This window comes from Hemicordylus capensis, chromosome 5, assembly GCF_027244095.1.
Source record: "Hemicordylus capensis ecotype Gifberg chromosome 5, rHemCap1.1.pri, whole genome shotgun sequence".
NCBI lineage: Eukaryota > Metazoa > Chordata > Lepidosauria > Squamata > Cordylidae > Hemicordylus > Hemicordylus capensis.
This window is the reverse complement of record NC_069661.1, coordinates 128,692,497-128,709,372: the sequence shown is the minus strand read 5'-3', so window position 1 is coordinate 128,709,372 and position 16,876 is coordinate 128,692,497. Positions and strand designations below refer to the sequence as shown.

The 16,876-nt window shown below is 46.9% G+C and overlaps 1 protein-coding gene across 1 annotated transcript; it reads left to right on the top strand.

Moving 5' to 3' along the window:
- Nucleotides 1–1,106: 1,106 nt before the first annotated feature.
- Nucleotides 1,107–6,495, top strand: LOC128327768 (uncharacterized). The gene is made up of 7 exons (XM_053256994.1): nucleotides 1,107–1,236; nucleotides 2,389–2,417; nucleotides 3,634–4,386; nucleotides 4,568–4,693; nucleotides 4,873–4,914; nucleotides 4,989–5,218; nucleotides 6,185–6,495. Exons 1-6 carry the CDS (start codon nucleotides 1,205–1,207, stop codon nucleotides 5,186–5,188), a joined length of 1,182 nt encoding a protein of 393 aa, XP_053112969.1. The 5' UTR covers nucleotides 1,107–1,204; the 3' UTR covers nucleotides 5,189–5,218; nucleotides 6,185–6,495.
- Nucleotides 6,496–16,876: the final 10,381 nt, after the last annotated feature.

The following is a 16,876-nucleotide window of genomic DNA, read 5'->3' as shown; positions in this document are numbered from 1 at the left end:
TAATAGCTATAAGCGAGCAATAGCTAGAATGCTCCTGGCCTATCCCCTAAAAATGTAAGAGTAGCATCCTTGGGAGGATTCATCCATCCACTGTGGGGCCATGAGCTGCCATGGTGGGTCTTTGGGGAGGCCAAATAGGCGGTCCCTTAGTCCAAGGTTCATTTTGATGTGCAGCTGGGTGCATTCTATGCAGTGCATTTTTAAAAAAATGTGCAGTGGAAACTAAGATGTTGTGCAGTTGGGCCTATGGAGTTTAATAAGGACATACTGTAGGTTGTTTCCGAAGATGTAACGGGATGGGGTGGGGCAAGATGTTGAATATTGTTTGTTTTCCATTTCATAACCTTATACAAGAAGTACATTACAGCCTTCTGTTTCTCTCGCTCATTCTTTGTGAGGCACCATCATTTTTCTTGCTTCCCCTCTTTCTTTGTCCTTCTCATTTCCCCCTCCTTCCCTCTCTGTCAATTTCTATTCATTTGCCTTTTCCCTTCTGTTAGCAAATGCTGAAGGAAGGGGATGCTTGTGGATAGGGGTGGGCTGCAGCCACTGCTAGTGCAGGTTTATAATAAACCTGCATGAGTCTTCTGTAACATCCGAGTCCTCTGTAACTCATGAAAGAGTGCAAAGGCAACAGCCACACCCATTGCATGTCCCCAGCATCTGGGATTCAGCCTGTGCACCTGGAGGTTCTCTATAGCCATCCTGACAAATCGCCACAGAGGGGCCTCTCCTCCTCCATGAATATTTCCCTTTCAAACCCATCTAAGCCAGGGATCATCACCACACCTAGTTCCACAAGTAAATTGGCTTTCTTTTTTGTGTATTCTGAACAGAGATGGGCCTTAGTACTAAATGTGATGTAGAGGGATTTCCTAGCTAAGGGACTTCAGCAAGTGATTAGGTGGAAAACATGTGGGGAGCAGGTAAGGCAGGACAGGGGTGACTCTCCCCTGGTGCTTTGACACTTGGAGCTGACAACCAAGACAGTGTTTGGATTCAAACCAGAACCAGCATGGCCAGTAACTGATCTTGCGATCTCACAATCAGCCACAGAATTCTGCCGTCATGGTTCCCCTTGGAGACCTGCGAGGATTCTGCAGGAGGCTCACCTGGCAGCATTCTAGATAAGCTGCAGCATCTTTGATACATTGGCTGTCTTTGGCTGTCAGTTTACCATCAGCTTATCATCTTAGCTGTCAGGATGGGTGGCTGCTGGTCATGGGTGAACTGTAGGTAAGTCTCCGGCATGATGGGGAAGCAAAATCTAATGGCTGCCTGTACTTGGTTTTTAAAGATGCCCTTCCATTGTTTTACATGCCATTGCGCTCCCTATGTGAACTTCAGTGGTCACAAGTTCACCACCAGTATTCACACCACACAGCTTCTCCTTGAAATGCAGGTGGCCCTCGAAGGTCACTTGCTGGGCTGATTTCCACTGTATTCCTTACAGTGGTCCTAGACCTTACAAGTCCTAGATCTGTGAAACTGTAGCACCCAGGAGCTATTGGCTGGCCCCTGTGGGCCCACTTGGGTTTTTTGGGGGGGGGGGGAAGCTGACTTCAAAAGCTGTCCCCCCAAACCCCCATGTTATTTCCAAGAACATGCCTAACCTTTTCTTCTTTCATGTTCCCATAGGTCTCACCCAGAGGCAGAACCAAAGGGAGTTGCTTTCCCCCCTCTTGACTCCTCTTAATGCTTTTGGCTCTGGTGTGGCCATCTGAAGGGCTGGGTGTGGAGGGGGTTGTTCAGACATAGCCCAAACCCAGGTAAAAGTGTGCCATCGAGTCGGTGTCAACTCCTGGTGACCACAGAGTCCTGTAGTTGCCTTTGGTAGAATACAGGAGGGGTTTACCATTGCCATCTCCCACGCAGTATGAGATGATGCCTTACAGCATCTCCCTATATCGCTGCTGCCCGATATACGTGTTTCCCATAGTCTGGGGAACATACAGGCAGGGATTCAAGTTGTCACAAATTTAAACCCTCTTATTCAAATTTTAAAAACCAAAACAGTATGTATGTTCTTTTAGCTGAAGTGTCCCCCTTTTTTGGGGGGGGGGCTTTCTAAAAAGTTGAAAATCTTCTCTGGAGAGGGGTGGGAAAGCTGGCCTCATATCTATAAACTACGAGAGTGGGTCTGCCCCCCACCCTGTCAACCAGTCAATCCCCAAGTGAAAACAATCTGAGCAAAATGTAGTGAGTGACTTTCAATAGCAATTACTTTCACTGCTCCCAAGTATTGAATCATCTAAAATTAGCAGGGCCTTCTAGAAGGATTATGGGTGAGGGCATGCTTGGGATGGCACAGCACCCCCTAGGATTACTGGGGGGACCCCTCAATTTCCTGTGATTCACTACTAAGAATGTTTCTCCTTATCTCTGCAGGGATAAAGATGAAGAGGGGGCACAGACTGGTAAGCGGATGACGAGAGTGCATGCTTCTTCTCAGGGCTCCTAAACCCCCCAGGGAGTGTCTCCTTGGAGACCTGTTTCACTTTGACAATGGAGAGAGATAGGCAGTTGTCCATCTGATGGATGAATGGCAGGAGGGCAGGTTCATCCACCTCTATCCTTTGCTGGTGGCACTTGTTGCAGCCAAAAGTTTTGGAGGAGACCAGGGGGCCTGGGCGAGTCACATCTGGATACCCTCCCTTCTAGGAGAAGATGGGGAAAGGGCTGTGGCAGCAGGCAGGCAGGTTTGGTAATTCTCCCTTGGAGGTGGTGCTCTTCTGGAAAAGCCCTGCAAGAACCTTTTGTCCACACCCAGCCCCAAGACATCCTCTGGGCCTTGTTCCCCCTGCCTTGGAGAAGAGGAAGCTAAAGAATGCTGGTGTCTTGTTTCCAAAGCATCTCTTTTTTTGACAATTACATGGGTCAAGATGGAAATGGAGGATCACCTGCAAACAAGGGCAACATTTCCTGGCTAATGAGCTCTGAGATCAGTCCAAAGAGACTCTTTCTTTCTCTGATCCCAGTTTTCTGCCCCTCGGAGCTGGGCCTGCATTCCTCAGACCATAGCTATGCTTCCTGCTTATGGTATCCAGGCAGATTTTCAAGCCCCACCCCTACACCCGCACATAGGTCAAAATGCTGTAACTGGGGGTTGTTGCTTCAGCCAGAGAGCAAATGCATTGTTTAGTCCATGTGAACCATCAGCTCCCACTCTGCTCAAAGGAGAAGCCTCTTTCCTCACAGGTATGGGAGGGCCCATAGTCCAGTAGTGGAACAAGTGCTTTGCATGCACAAGGTCTTGGGTTGAGTCTTCTTCATCTTCTGTTAAAGGATTTTAGCTAGCTAGGAAAAGGCTTCTGCCCAAGAGTGGCTGTCAGCCAGAGTCAGGCAAAATGAGCCAGGGGTATGACTTGGTAGAAGGCAGCTGCACTGGTATGTTCAGCAGATAGAGCCTGGCCATTGCACTCCCTTCTGAAGCGTAGTTGGTGAGGGCTGTCTTGCCAGTGCTATGCAATGTATTCCTCTTCATCCCTTGCTTGTTTCCTTGGGTGGACCGCCTCACCCACAATCCCAGGCTGCACCCCAGCTGGTTAACCTAGGCAGAAAGGGGAGGCAATTTCTATCAGGGCTATGGGCCATCCTCATTTCCAGATTCCAGCTTTATTTCCTCTCTTTCAGGTCATCCCAGAAATCTGGCCCATGTTGCTCCATGTCCTGGGGGATCCATGTTGCACCATGTTCTGGGGGACCCTCTGGGGGAAGAGCCCAATGAGGCAACCTTGGTGCCAGGACCCCTTCCAGGACTTCATGTCCCCACTGACATTCTGGGGAAAGAGCTCAATGAGGAAACTTTAATGCTAGGATCCCTTCCAGAACCTCGCGTCCCCACAGATATTCTGGAGCAAGAGCTCAATGAGGAAATGTTGGTGCCAAGATCCCTTCCAGGACCTTGCATCACCAATGACATTCTGGGGGAAGAGCCCAATGAAGCAACCTTGGTGCCAGGACTCCTTCCAGGACTTCGTGTACCCACTGACATTTTGGGGAAAGAGCTCAATGAAGCAACCTCAGTGCCAGGATCCCTTTCAGGACCTCGCATTTCCACTGATATTCTGGAGGAAATGCTCAATGAGGAAACCTCAATGCCAGGATCTCTTCCAGGACCTCGCGTCCATACTGATATTCTGGAGGGAGAACTCAATGAGGCAACTTCAGTGCCAGGATCCCTTCCAGGACCTCACATCACCAATGACATTCTGGGGGAAGAGGTCAATGAGGAAACCTCAGTGCCAGGTCCTTCCATCCCCACTGGCACTCCAAAGGAAGCAGCTTTTGTGTCAGAGCCCTTACCAGAGCCTTCCACTGCTGACAATTATCTTGAGCAAGAAGTAGAAATCCTCACAGGATTACAGCATGACTATGTCCAGCGGCGTAAGTATTGTGGCACCTCAGAACCCTTTTGCATAGACACCCAGCACAAAGTTCAGCTGGACTTTTGATACTCAGCCCAGATGATGGACCGAGCACTAGCACTGCCCCTTTTTTCAAGACACCAGCACTTGGCCTGGTCAGAGCATACAACACTTGTTCCTTTTTGCTCTCTTTGTTGCAGAAATGAGGGTTCGCCACATTTCCCAGCAGTTCCCTCGTTCTCTCCGGGCCATCAACCTGCAAATTGGACACACACAGACAAGGCTCATCTGCAGTGAAGTTTGGCTGCAATGGTGGGTAAAGGAAGGTACGTTCGGAGCATGCCCCTGAAGTTACTGCTGGGCTAAAAATGGCTCTTTTGCTCTCTGTTTCCTTCTCCTGAATGTTGGAATGTTTGATTTGCGTCTGCATCTAAGTTTCGGAGGGGAGGCCTGTGGGTGGGTTGTCAGTGCTTGCTGAAGTGTTCCTTTGTTTTCTGTCTTTCAGGTGACCAAGCTCTGATGCCTGTAATTCAGACAGCTTCTTATGGTGAGCAGTGAGGGCGGGTGTGGTAGTATGCCAGCGTTTGCGGCTGACCACCTTTTGCTTCTTCTCTCTTGCAGATGTTCCTGAAGGCCCTGCTGCATGTCTCTGCCCCCCTGGGTCCAGTTCATTATTATCTTCTGCCTCGCTGGAAGTTGGCTCCAATCCACCCTCCACCTCCACCTCTTCTTTTCTCCTGCATCCCTCTCCCCCTCCTCCTCCTTCCCCACCTCCTCTAGAGCCGGACCTCAGCAATGTAAAGAAACTCTGTAGAGTTTGATGGATTTGCAGTTCCATCAGCTGAATGACCGTAAGTTTCACAGAGGCAGCACCCCTTTTCCATCCTCATTGTTGTTTTACAATCTAAAACACTTATAGTCTAAAATCAGAGATGGGCAAGCAATAGAGGAAGGCGAGGGAAGTTGAGGTGGGACAAGCGGGGGAACAATGTGTATGTATTTCAGCTGCACCTCCTTCGGACCAGGGAGACCTGGGTTTGAATTCTCATCCAGCCATGAACCTCGCTGGGTGACTTTGGGCCAGTCACTTGTCCCGCAGTCTAACTTAACTTTTAGGGTTGTTAGGAGGAAAAAAATAACCATGTATACCTCCCTGAGCTGCTTGAGGAAGAGCAGAATGTGAATACTAAATTCATGAATGCTAATAATATGAATGCTAATATCAGCCCTTTTGAATTCAAGCTGGGCTGAAACAATTAACCAAGGAGGATGACATACAAATGTGCTTATCACAATCCTCCTTATGGCATCGTCAATGTACATGGGCAAAAGTTCCCGGCCACCAGGAGCATACAGTCTAAAGTTTGGCTTTGGAGAGAGAAGTGAGGAAGAGGAAGAAAGCATAAGGGGCATTCAGTTCAAGCTGATGGAGCTGCCTCTGCTGAGGCATTAAGCCAAAAGCTGCACAGAGGAGGTGGGTTGCACTGGAAGGATAGGAGAGAGACGTGAGCCCACATGAGTGGCAGTTCCAGACCTAAGGGTCAGCAAGGGAGAAGAAAAAGAGTAGTTTTAGAGAGCAGGAGACCTCCAGGTGGCTGAAGACAGAAGCTGGAGGAGCAAAAACCAACCTGACGGGGTGCAAGTTGGGAGAGGGGGGAGGATCAGTGCAGAGGGACAGGGTGGGGCATAGCCATGGTGGGTTTTCAAGGTAGAGATGAGAAGTCTGTGCTGGGCATGGAAAGGGACTAGAAGTCAGTGCAGGGACTGGTATTGTGGAGGACAGACTCCTTGACCCTGTTTGTTTTCTTTCCTTCAAGGCCAAAGAGTCCTCCGCAGCTGCCAGGAATGTTTGCAAAACCTCAAGGCACTGAAGGGACAGCTCTGGAGACTGCGGAGCAGACTGGCAAGGGTGGAAGCCACTATGGGGATCCTGGTTCCTCCAAGGGAGTTGGATGTTGATGAGGAAAAAGAGAAAGACAAAAACCAGACAGTGCTTCATACATAGGTAGCAATAAAATGCTGCATATTTATTTTAAAAATATTAAACATTTGTTTTAATAGGATAGGATGTAGAGATAAAACAGCAATATAACATGCATATTTACTGCTTAAAAATTAAAAAGTTGGTTTTAAAGAAAACAAAGTTGTCTTACTTTGAATATTCTTTGGGCAGAGTTGGGTAAAAATGTCTTTGTGTCAAACCCAGGCACAGAAAAGGATCTATGGCCAGTCCACTTGGGGCCAAGAGATGTTCTGAGAAGTTCAAGAGGTAGCTCAAGATAGACTGCTCCTTGCCAGGAGGCTTATACAGAGCTTGTCTGCCCCAATATGTATGTCTAGGAGGCCTGATTTTGGCCCTGAAGAGGGATCTGCCTCTTGTGGAAGAGGATGGAGTGGTGATGCAGAAGGGAAGCTTGATTTAGGGCAGGGCTGCACAACACCAGCCCTCCAGCTGCTGTTTGACTACAGTTCCCATCAACCCTGACTATTGGCTAGTGCAACTGGGGACTATGGGAGCTGTAACCCAACAACAGCTGGAAGGCCCAAGTGGTGCAGCCCTGGGTTAGGTGAACCACTCAGGGCTGCTGGGTGGCAGGAATAATGGAAACGAGGCCAAGTGTTCCAAATAGGAAGGAGGCCAAACGTTATTCTCCAGCCCCCTTATTTTCCACCAAGAGCCAAAGCAGCAGCTGGAGGCTTGGATCCAGGCAAAGAGTCAAGCTGAGTGACTTATTTGGCCCTGGGGGAGCAGCTAGGAGGTGCCCCCCCTTTCCTTTGCAGGAAGAAAAGCCATGGGGGTGGCTCTCTGTAGAGCATGACACTCCCAGTAGAGAACAAAAAAGGCAACATCGGTATCTGCCTCCTCCCAGGGCCTTCCGGCCCTGCTGATCTTCCAAGGAAAGAACCAAAAGAAGTAACCTCCATATCAGATCCCCTTCGAGGATGTTCCATCCCTGCTGATCTTCCAAGGAAAGAACCCAAAAGAAGCAACCTCTGTATTAGGCCCTCTCCCAGGGCCTTCCGTCTCTGCTGAGACTCAGAGAAAAGGACCTAAAGAGGCAAACTCTGCATCGGGTCCCCATCCAAGACATCCCATCCCTGCTATGAGCAATCTCCCAAGTATGGGCAATCCACACTTGGGGGAAAGAACAAAGAGACAGGAGACGACCTCTATATCATGGAAGCTCTGCACCAGACCTCCACCCAGGGCAATCCATCCCTGCTGATACTTCAGGGAAAGACAATGAAGATGCACTCTACATAGCAGTCCCCCTCCCAAATGCAGGATCAGCAATGAGAATATACTTTTAGCCTCCAGGCCATTTTTCTGCAAGAGGAGAGAGAAGGAAAGCCTGAATTGGAACACTTGTCACGGCAGATGCTAGATTTGATATGACTATGAAATAAGACAGCAATGCAGGAAACGCTGCATTTGAGCCTATCTTAGCTACACAGCTCAGTGACCAAATGCTTGTCCTTGACCATCTCTAAGAGCCCTTAAAGATGGTCAAGGACAAAGACATGTTTGCTCTTGATGCTCATCGTGCATGCACTGGGAAGAGTCATTAGAATCAACAGAAGGTGCCTTGTGAATGGGATACATTGGGCTTAGTACCTAGAAAAACACTTTAGCATAAGAGTGCTGTGTCCATGAATGCAGTCTCAGCCCTGTCTTGGAGATGCCAGGGAAAGAACTTGGAGCCTAGATGCTCTTCCCAGAGCGGCTCCATCCCCTAAGGGGAATATCTTACAGAGCTCACACTTCTAGTCTCCCTTTTGTATGCAACCAGGGCAGATCCTGCTTAGCTTAAGGGGACAAGTCATGCTTGCTGACACAAGACCAGCTCTCTTCATGTCTCATCTATCTTAAAATTTTACCAAGAAGAGGCAGATTCCTCATTCTCCCCCTCTCTTTTTCTCCTGAAGAATGGTGCTAATTCTTGCTCTTTTCTCTATTTCTCCCCACCTATCTTGCTTGCTTCAGTGGGACTTACTGATCTCCTATAGGGAGCAAAATATGCTGGGAGCACAAATTAGTTTGGTTTGATTTATATCCCTGAGCATGCGCAATCCTATATGCACTTACCAGGGAAGGATCTCAGACAGTTGAGTGCAATGGAGTTTATTTTTAAGTAGACATACTTCCCTTGCTAGTAAGTCCTTTAGGTTTCAGTGAAATGTACATACAGCTAAATGTGTTTAGATTTGCTGCCTGAAGCTGCAGTTCTCCACACATGTACTTGGGACTTTTACACATAGCAGGCTTTACTTTGGGTTTACTGGGAGGCTTTACTGCAAAGTTGAACGCAAAATAGTGGATTTTTTAATACCCTGGATATAAATCGGGCTATACTCTAATGAGCAGTGAGAAACCTGAATTGTGTGTGAACTGCTACCCGATAACTCGCAGGGACTTCAGGGTAAATCTGGCCAACATGTTAATGCACCCCCTCCATTCCAGAGGAGATGTGTGTTAAAGGGCTTTAAAAGCCCCGTGTGAAAAATGTCCTGGAAGCAAACTTTACTGAATTTGTTAATAATTCTGAGAAAACATATATAGGCTCACACTGCATGGTTGAAAGTCTCCTATGCTAATCTGCAGCAAGGAGTCCATTTAAAAATCTCATCCCCAGCCCCACTCTGACCTTGCTATGCCCCTGGCATGGCGGAGGCGTATCTAGGGAAAATAGCGCCTAATGCAAGCACTGAAATTGCGCCCCCTGTCTAAACATCTGACACTCATCTTTCAGATAACTTTACCATAATATCAGCTGAAAAATATAAGTCAGGCTCGTTAATCTTTTAATATTTCAAAACCTATTTAGCAGTGGGCGTAGCCAGATCAAAAAATGCTGGAAAACTACAAATTTCCATATGCTGGGGCTCATGAAATACCCAAATATTATGTGGAGGTCTACTTGGAAAACTAAACAGAAGTGCCTGTCTGATTCTCTACTATGCCTTGTAGCACCACTATTACATAAGTTTTAAACATAAATGGAGAATTTGGCTTTTCCCAGATACTCTGAAAATAATTAAAGGATATGCAGAGTAAACTGTGTCACTGCTTGGAATATCTTCTAGTCTTTCAGAAAGACAGTTAAAATGAGAGAAAGAGAGCAAGAAATTCCCAGTGGGCCTTAATACTAAGGATTTGACACTGATTCAAAGACAAACTCACCTTTAATAGCCATATTATTAAGACATCACATTTAACTCACTTCTCACAAGAAGCAAAGTAAGAGCAAATGAATACAATCCTAGCTCATAAGCTTCAGCTCAGTATTCACAAGCCCTGATTCTCTGTACATAGTGCCAAACGGAATATGTGTACAGTGACTTATATTAAATTATTTTTTTTAATCTCCTAAAGGCTCTGGGGGGTGAGTTTACAAAGGTTTCCCCTCCACCCACTGGCCTCTTAATTCACTGCTGCAGCCCATCTCAGGCTGATTTTCAGACCTGTTTGGGCCTGCAAAGATTGGTGTGGTGGCCATTTTGGAAGCTGCCACGCATGCTCAAATGGCCTCTGTGAGGCCTAGGGCCTCACAGGGACCATTTGAGTATGTGAGGTGGCCATTTTGTTTTCAGTGGCCATTTTTAAACAATTTTTAATTTCAGAAAATGGCGCCCCCCTTCAAGTGGTGCCCGGGGCACATGCCCTGCCTGCCCCACCCTAGATACGCCCCTGAGGCAAGGCTACAGCATTTGGGGTTTCTAAGTTTGGAAAAGAGCTGACTACGGGGAGATATGATAGAGGTTTATAAAATTATGCATAGAGTAGAGTAAGTGGAGAGAGAGAACTCTCTCTCTCTCTCTCTCTCTCTCTCTCTCTCTCTCTCTCTCTCATATAACACTAGAGCCAGGGGTCATTCCATGAAATCTATTGCCAAGAAATTTAGGACCGACAAAAGGAAGTACTTTTCCACACAGCACATAATTAACTTATGGAATTCTCTGCCACAAGATGGGGTGACAGCCACCAGCCTGGATGGCTTTAAGAAAGGCTTAGATAAATTCATGGAGAAGTCTATCAATGGCTACTAGTCTGCTGACTACTAGTCTGGTGGCTATAGGCCACCTCCAGCCTAAGTGGCAAGATACCTCTAAATACCAGTTACAGGGGAGCAACAGCAGGAGAGTGAGCATTCCCTCAGAGGTATGTGGTGGGTCACTGTGTGAAACAGGATGCTGGACTAAATAGGCCTTGGGCCTGATCCAGCATGGCTGTTCTTATGTTAGATCCAGACAGACACATTCTGCTAGTTGCAGCTTCTACTGTTGCTGCAGCATTGTGATCTGGCAACCCTGAGAAGGCCATTAAAAAAAAGTTATGAAGTTCATATATCGATTTGAATGAAAAAAATAGATTTGTTTGGCTGCGTGTTCTAGTACCTTATTAACACAGAGGGTGATCAGAACCCCTAGACTGGCAAAGTCAAAAGTACAACACAGTTGCCTTGTCCATTCAGGCCAGTAGCTTATATTTGTCAGTTTGTAACAAGATACTGCCTGCTGTATACAGCTGGTGTCACATAGTGCCCAAAAGGTTGAGCTGTGAACAGGAAAATTATTGGTTCAAATCTCACCGCATTCATGAACACATTTAATTATCTACCCTTCGGCACAATGATATTTGTCACTCCATTTCATATCTATATGTATCAACCACCCACCACCCCCACCCACCCTTTACCACTATATTTAGCCTATTCTTACATGAGTCTTTCTGTCCCACACAAATTCAGCAATGTTGCTTTGAAATGGGGAGCTATCCTACAGGGCAAGTAATGGAGGGCATCTGCCCCAACCCGGACAGAGATGTAAAATGGGCAAAGCATTATGTTGGCAATTGTGCAATGCCAACTGGGCAATTATTGGGTGACATGATGCACAGCATCCCAATGCTGTTGTGACTCATAAGGCAGCTCCAATGCTGTTCAGAATGAGCAGTTGTACAAGCCATGCTGCCGCAGTTCTTCCCATCGCAATGTATGGGGATAACTGTAGCAGTGCTGATTGTGCAACTGCTCATTCTTAACAGCATCAGGGCTGCCTGATGAGCTCACAGCAGCCCCAACATGGAGTGTTCTGGCTTTGCAATGCTGCACATCTTGTCGGTATATTGTGCAATTATGTGATATTCTCCTTCCAGTTTTGAATAAGTTGATGTGTTTTCAAGGTAGTAGACAAAAAGGCATGTACCAGCTTGCTCAGAGGCTTAGCAATGGCAGGAGCTAGGCAGAACAGTTCTATGGCAGCTCCTCACTCCTGCTCTGCCTACATCATGTCATCATAAATAGCCACTGAATGCTGCTGCTGCTGCTGCTGCTGCTGACAAAGAGAAGGACCTCAGAGGCATATTTCTGGGAGGTACAGTGCACTACAGAGGGAAGGGGAGATCACTGCAAACTGCCCCTTCCCAATAGCATATGTGCAGCATGAGTCTGGATGCCCACTACTATTCCCAGATCTGCAACAACAAGAAGCAGTAACAACAAGAATCTGTAACAACTAGATGCTTACAACTAGTTGTAAACAACTAGATGCACAATATGATATGCAATTAAGCAAATTATTTAGATCTGCATTATTTTGCTTAGAGATTCCTGTGCTTTTGAACGGGAAACATGATGTGTCACCAAGCTAATTGCAGATAATAATAATAATAATAATAATAATAATAAGAAGAAGAAGAAGAAGAAGAAGAAGAAGAAGAAGAAGAAGAAGAAGAAGAAGAAGAAGAAGAAGAAGAAGAAGAAGCCTGCAATGTATTGCAGTAATTTAGTTCTACACTGTGAAATCACATATTGACTTTTGTGGACAGGAGTCCCACATAAGCTATGCTAGGATAAATGGAAAAGGACCTATTCATGGGAACAAGGGGGCATCCTTTTTATATTTCTTTAAAAAATAAGGCCTCAGCATGAGGAGGCCATGTGAGATATGTGGAGGAACAATTTCAGTTTTACATCAGAAGCCTGTGTGCATGGATGGGTGTATACACCTTTCAGGGGCCAGAAGAGTCTTAGGCCCAGATGGACTAGGAACTAGATACATTCTACAGAGAAATTGTGCTTGGTTGTTATTTTTAACCGTACCAACCTAATTTGATGCACTGGGTTAGCAATAAATCACTGCATTATTAGAAGAGGTTGGCTGTGCTGCTGGTCTCTCATGTGCAACAGACACATCGTGATTATCACAAATAATCTTTACTGTTCCCCAGTAAAGATGTTAGTGGCCTTTCTGGAATGCTAATCTAGTGTGGGCTGACTCCCTACTGCTCTTAGTTCCTAAACCCACGAGAAGCAGCAATGTCTTTAGAGATTACTACTAGCAGAAGAAGGAACTCCTGCTACATACATTAATTGATACCACATTACCTGTTCTTTATCTCCAGGTTTTTGCCTAACCTGTCATTCAAACAGCAAACCTTTGGTGTCTTTCTGATATTTCAAGTTCCTGACCAAACTGACAAACATATAATCTAGTCTTCCTCTTCTTTCAAATGGAGAAATGTTGCAGAATGAATTTGTTGTAGGGTACATTTATTAGAATAAAAGTTACCTGGGATCCCAAAAGTGAGCAAGAAAGAGAGCGTTCCTCTGGTATACACACTTCTAAATGTACAGTCCTCTACTCAGAAAAGGTTTGGCCAGCAACAACTAATGCATCGGGTCCTGCCTCTTCCTCAAGGCTGAAGGCTAAGCAGGACCCAATGGCCTTGTTCTGATTATACAGTTGATTACAAGATAATCCCTTGAATATTTCATGCTGAAATGAGCATGCAGCATCCAAGCAGTATGGTAACATGAGCAAGCTGCGATGCAGCCTTATAAACAGCCTGCCACACTTACCTCCTGCCAGGTAGCATTGTCCACTCTTCCCAATGTACTGTGACTCACATTGCAGCAGTAATGAGCTAGGACTCCTCGCCTAATCCTCACCAGCGCAAGTGGTTACTGCTTTTCCGTCAGAGCGGATCCTAACTTAAGACACCAGCATTGCCCTGGATATTATTATTTCCTGCTGTCATCCTCTTACTTTGGTCTGTCTATGAAGTTTGAGGACGAGATGCCAGCATCCCAGCTGAGAGCTGCTCAAAGAATCAATAACTGGTGGGTGGCTATTTTTGCTACCTGCTTAGATGGCGATTACTGAAACAGAAGATTTGGCTAATTAGCTGCGGGCTCAGGAAAGGGTGGAAATAGCTGCTGCCTGCTAGTGCTGCTCACCAATTATAAACCAGCACAGGACCAGAAACAGATTGCAGATAGTGAATACAGCCACATCACCTTAGCATCGGGGCAACTTACAGCTTTAAACTCTTGCTACAGTATGGAAGCAAGAGCACATGGTAAGGTTATCCTTGACTTTGTTGTTCATTACTGGGTTGGTTTATGGTAGGGGGGGAGGGGAAGACGGGTGCCTGTGAAATCTACTTCAGCTGTTTCTTCAAATGCACTTTCATAGTTAAGAGTGGCCCAGTAAAATATCTCCTTGCATCTCATGTTAAGTTTCTTACTGAGAAAATATAAATCAGCAGGCAGCATAATCTGTCTGCACAGGAAGGTCAACAAAACCACCATATTGACATTGTGGGTGATGATTTGTTGCTATTATTTCTGTATCAGTTTCTTCCCATACTTGTGAATTCTGAGGGTATGTTAACAGGCAACAATCCTATGCAGAGAGTGAGGCTACGCAGAGAGTTAGGGGTGCTTTTAAATATGGGCTATTGTACGTTTAATTCAAGGGAGGATTAGGCAGGCTGTGTTCATTCAGAATGAAGAACAGATCTCTTTCTATGTAGGATTGTCAAATCAAAGTCTGGAAAACTATTAGATTCTCTTGGCAGTGATGTTCTGAAGTGTGAGATAAAGTGATCTTGTATATGCCGATTCCCAATATTCAGTCATGCATTCTATCACACTGTAGCGTGACCAAGAAACAGAAGCCCAGACCCCCAACGGGGGAGAGGGCAGGGAAACCTCTGGTTCTCGGCAGTAGCTTCAGGCTCTAGAGGCAATGTAGCCTGCACCCACATCTATATGAGATAGGGCTGCACAGCGTTGGTCCTCCTGCAGATGTTGGCCTACAAATCCCATCATCCCTGACTTTAGGCCATTGTGGCTGGGCATTATGGGAGCAGTAGTCAGTGGTGCACCTAGGCAATCTGGGTGCCTGGACCGCCCTTGCTGAGAGGTCCCCCTGCCACCGCAAGGCCCACGAGCCTTCTTCCCCACAGCCACTGCGAGGGCGAACCACCGCTACTCTAGCTGTCATGTGAGTGGCCGGAGGGTGGGGAGGGGGTGAAGCGAGCAGGCTTCCCCCCCACCCCGTGGCGGCAGCGGGCAGTGCGGGAGTGGCCGCTGAGCCTGACTCACTGTCCAGCTCAGCGGCCTCTGAGAACTGCGAGGTGCTTCGGTGCGCCTGCGCAGTTAGAATAGAGTGTCACAAGCCCGTGTGGTCTTGCGACACTCTATTCTAACTGCGCAGGCACACCAGAGTGCCCAAGCAGTTCTCAGAGGCCGCTGAGCCAGACAGTCAGGCTCAAAGTGGCCACTCCCACTCCATCTGCCACCGCCATGGGGAGAGGCCTGCTTGCCTCACCACCACCCCCGTCCCCCACGGCCATGCATGTGGCAGCTAGAATATTGGCAGTTCGGCCTCGTGGTGGCGGGGAGGAGGACTTGTGGTGGTGGGGGGGGGCTCGCAGTGGCAGGAGGCCCCACTGGTCTTTGGAGGCCACATGCCGGGGTCCCAAGGTCCAGGCGTAAGAATGCCTCTGGCTGTAGTCCAACAACAGCCGGAGGGCCAAAGTTGTGCAGCCCTGATGTACTATTTCCGAAAGAGCTAGAAACATTATGATCCTTATCGATGGTGAACTGGAGTGCCTGCCGGGTTAGTGGCAGGTACTGGCACTTGGGGTGATCAGCAGTACGTCACTTGCAGAAAAATTCTGAAGGAAAAAAAGGGGGCCAAAAAACTCCCAAACTGCCCGCACATCAATTGGATAGAATGTTTGTGAGCTCAGACAGTTAAGCAGGTAGGCAGAGCAAATGGAATTCAGTGGCTAGGAGGGGGAGGGAGGGAGGAGGGCTTCAGCAAAATGAGTGGGGGAAATTTCAGCTTGAAGAATACTCCCTCAAGTTAGTCACCCCCACTGCTTCTGAAGGCCAAAGCTATCTAATAGTCTCCACAGAAGAAAATGCTGAATCCGTGTGGCTCTCTCGCCAGTCCAGTAACCTTGTTCTCTTACAGAAAGGAATGGAGTTTGTTCAGTTACTCCCTTGGTATTATAAAGTACTTCATTCCCACATGCTGGTGGGCAGTGTTGAGAGAATTTCATCACAACTTGTCAGGTTTGGGGGGAGGTTCAGATAATCACAATAAGACTTAATACGAGAAACATGCCCTAGCCCACCCTGTAGCAGTTACCGTATTTTATGGACTATAAGACTCACTTTTTCCCTCGAAAAATATCCGCCAAAATTCAGGAGCGTCTTATATGTTTTAACAGTTTAATATGTTAAAACTCTGAAAAACTGGATTAAAATTAAGGTGCATCTTATAGTCCGTAGCGTCTTATAGTCCATAAAATACGGTTTATAAAAGTTAAGAGCCCCGATTCCTAACATTAACTCTTGAAGCTTTGGGGCTGGATGAAAAGGAGCTGGGACACAGCACCAAGACACCACCACTACTCCAGGAAAAAGAAACAAAAACAAAAGCTGTGCATGATGTGAGGCCCAGGATAGAGGAGGGACTCCTGTCTTTGTTGCTAACTTGTGTTCTTTCACTGTGCACAGCCACAGGCTCTGGTACATGCATAGGAACATAGGAAGCTGCCATATACTGAGTCAGACCATTGGTCTATCTAGCTCAGTATTGTCTACACAGACTGGCAGCGGCTTCTCCAAGGTTGCAGACAGGAATCTCTCTCAGCCCTATCTTGGAGAAGCCAGGGAGGGAACTTGGAACCTTCTCCTCTTCCCAGAGAGCAGCGGCATCCTCTAAGGGGAATATCTTACAGTGCTCACACATCAAGTCTCCCATTCAGATGCAACCAGGATGGACCCTGCTTAGCTAAGGGGACAAGTCATGCTTGCTACCACAAGACCAGCTCTCCTCTCTGCACACCAGGGATATACCACAACATTTTATTGCAGGTCTATAACTGTGTTTTCTATTTCTTCCCAGGTTTAGGCGCCACACCACAGGGGAATCCTGTGCTTCCTATGTGCCACAACACAGGGGAATGCACCACAGGGGAATCTTATGCTTCTAAGAGACCTAGCCATACTTTCAGAGAGAGAAAAAGACAAGAGATACAGTCCTCACTATTTGAATGCCACCATATGAGAACAGAAGCTAATGCAGAATGAGCAGGCTATTCACTTAAAATCACCAATATGTTTCTGGCATAGCTCCTATGGCTATCACAACTACTTAACAGAGAAACATTCCACAGGCTATTTCCCCCCCATCAATGGCATTTCTAT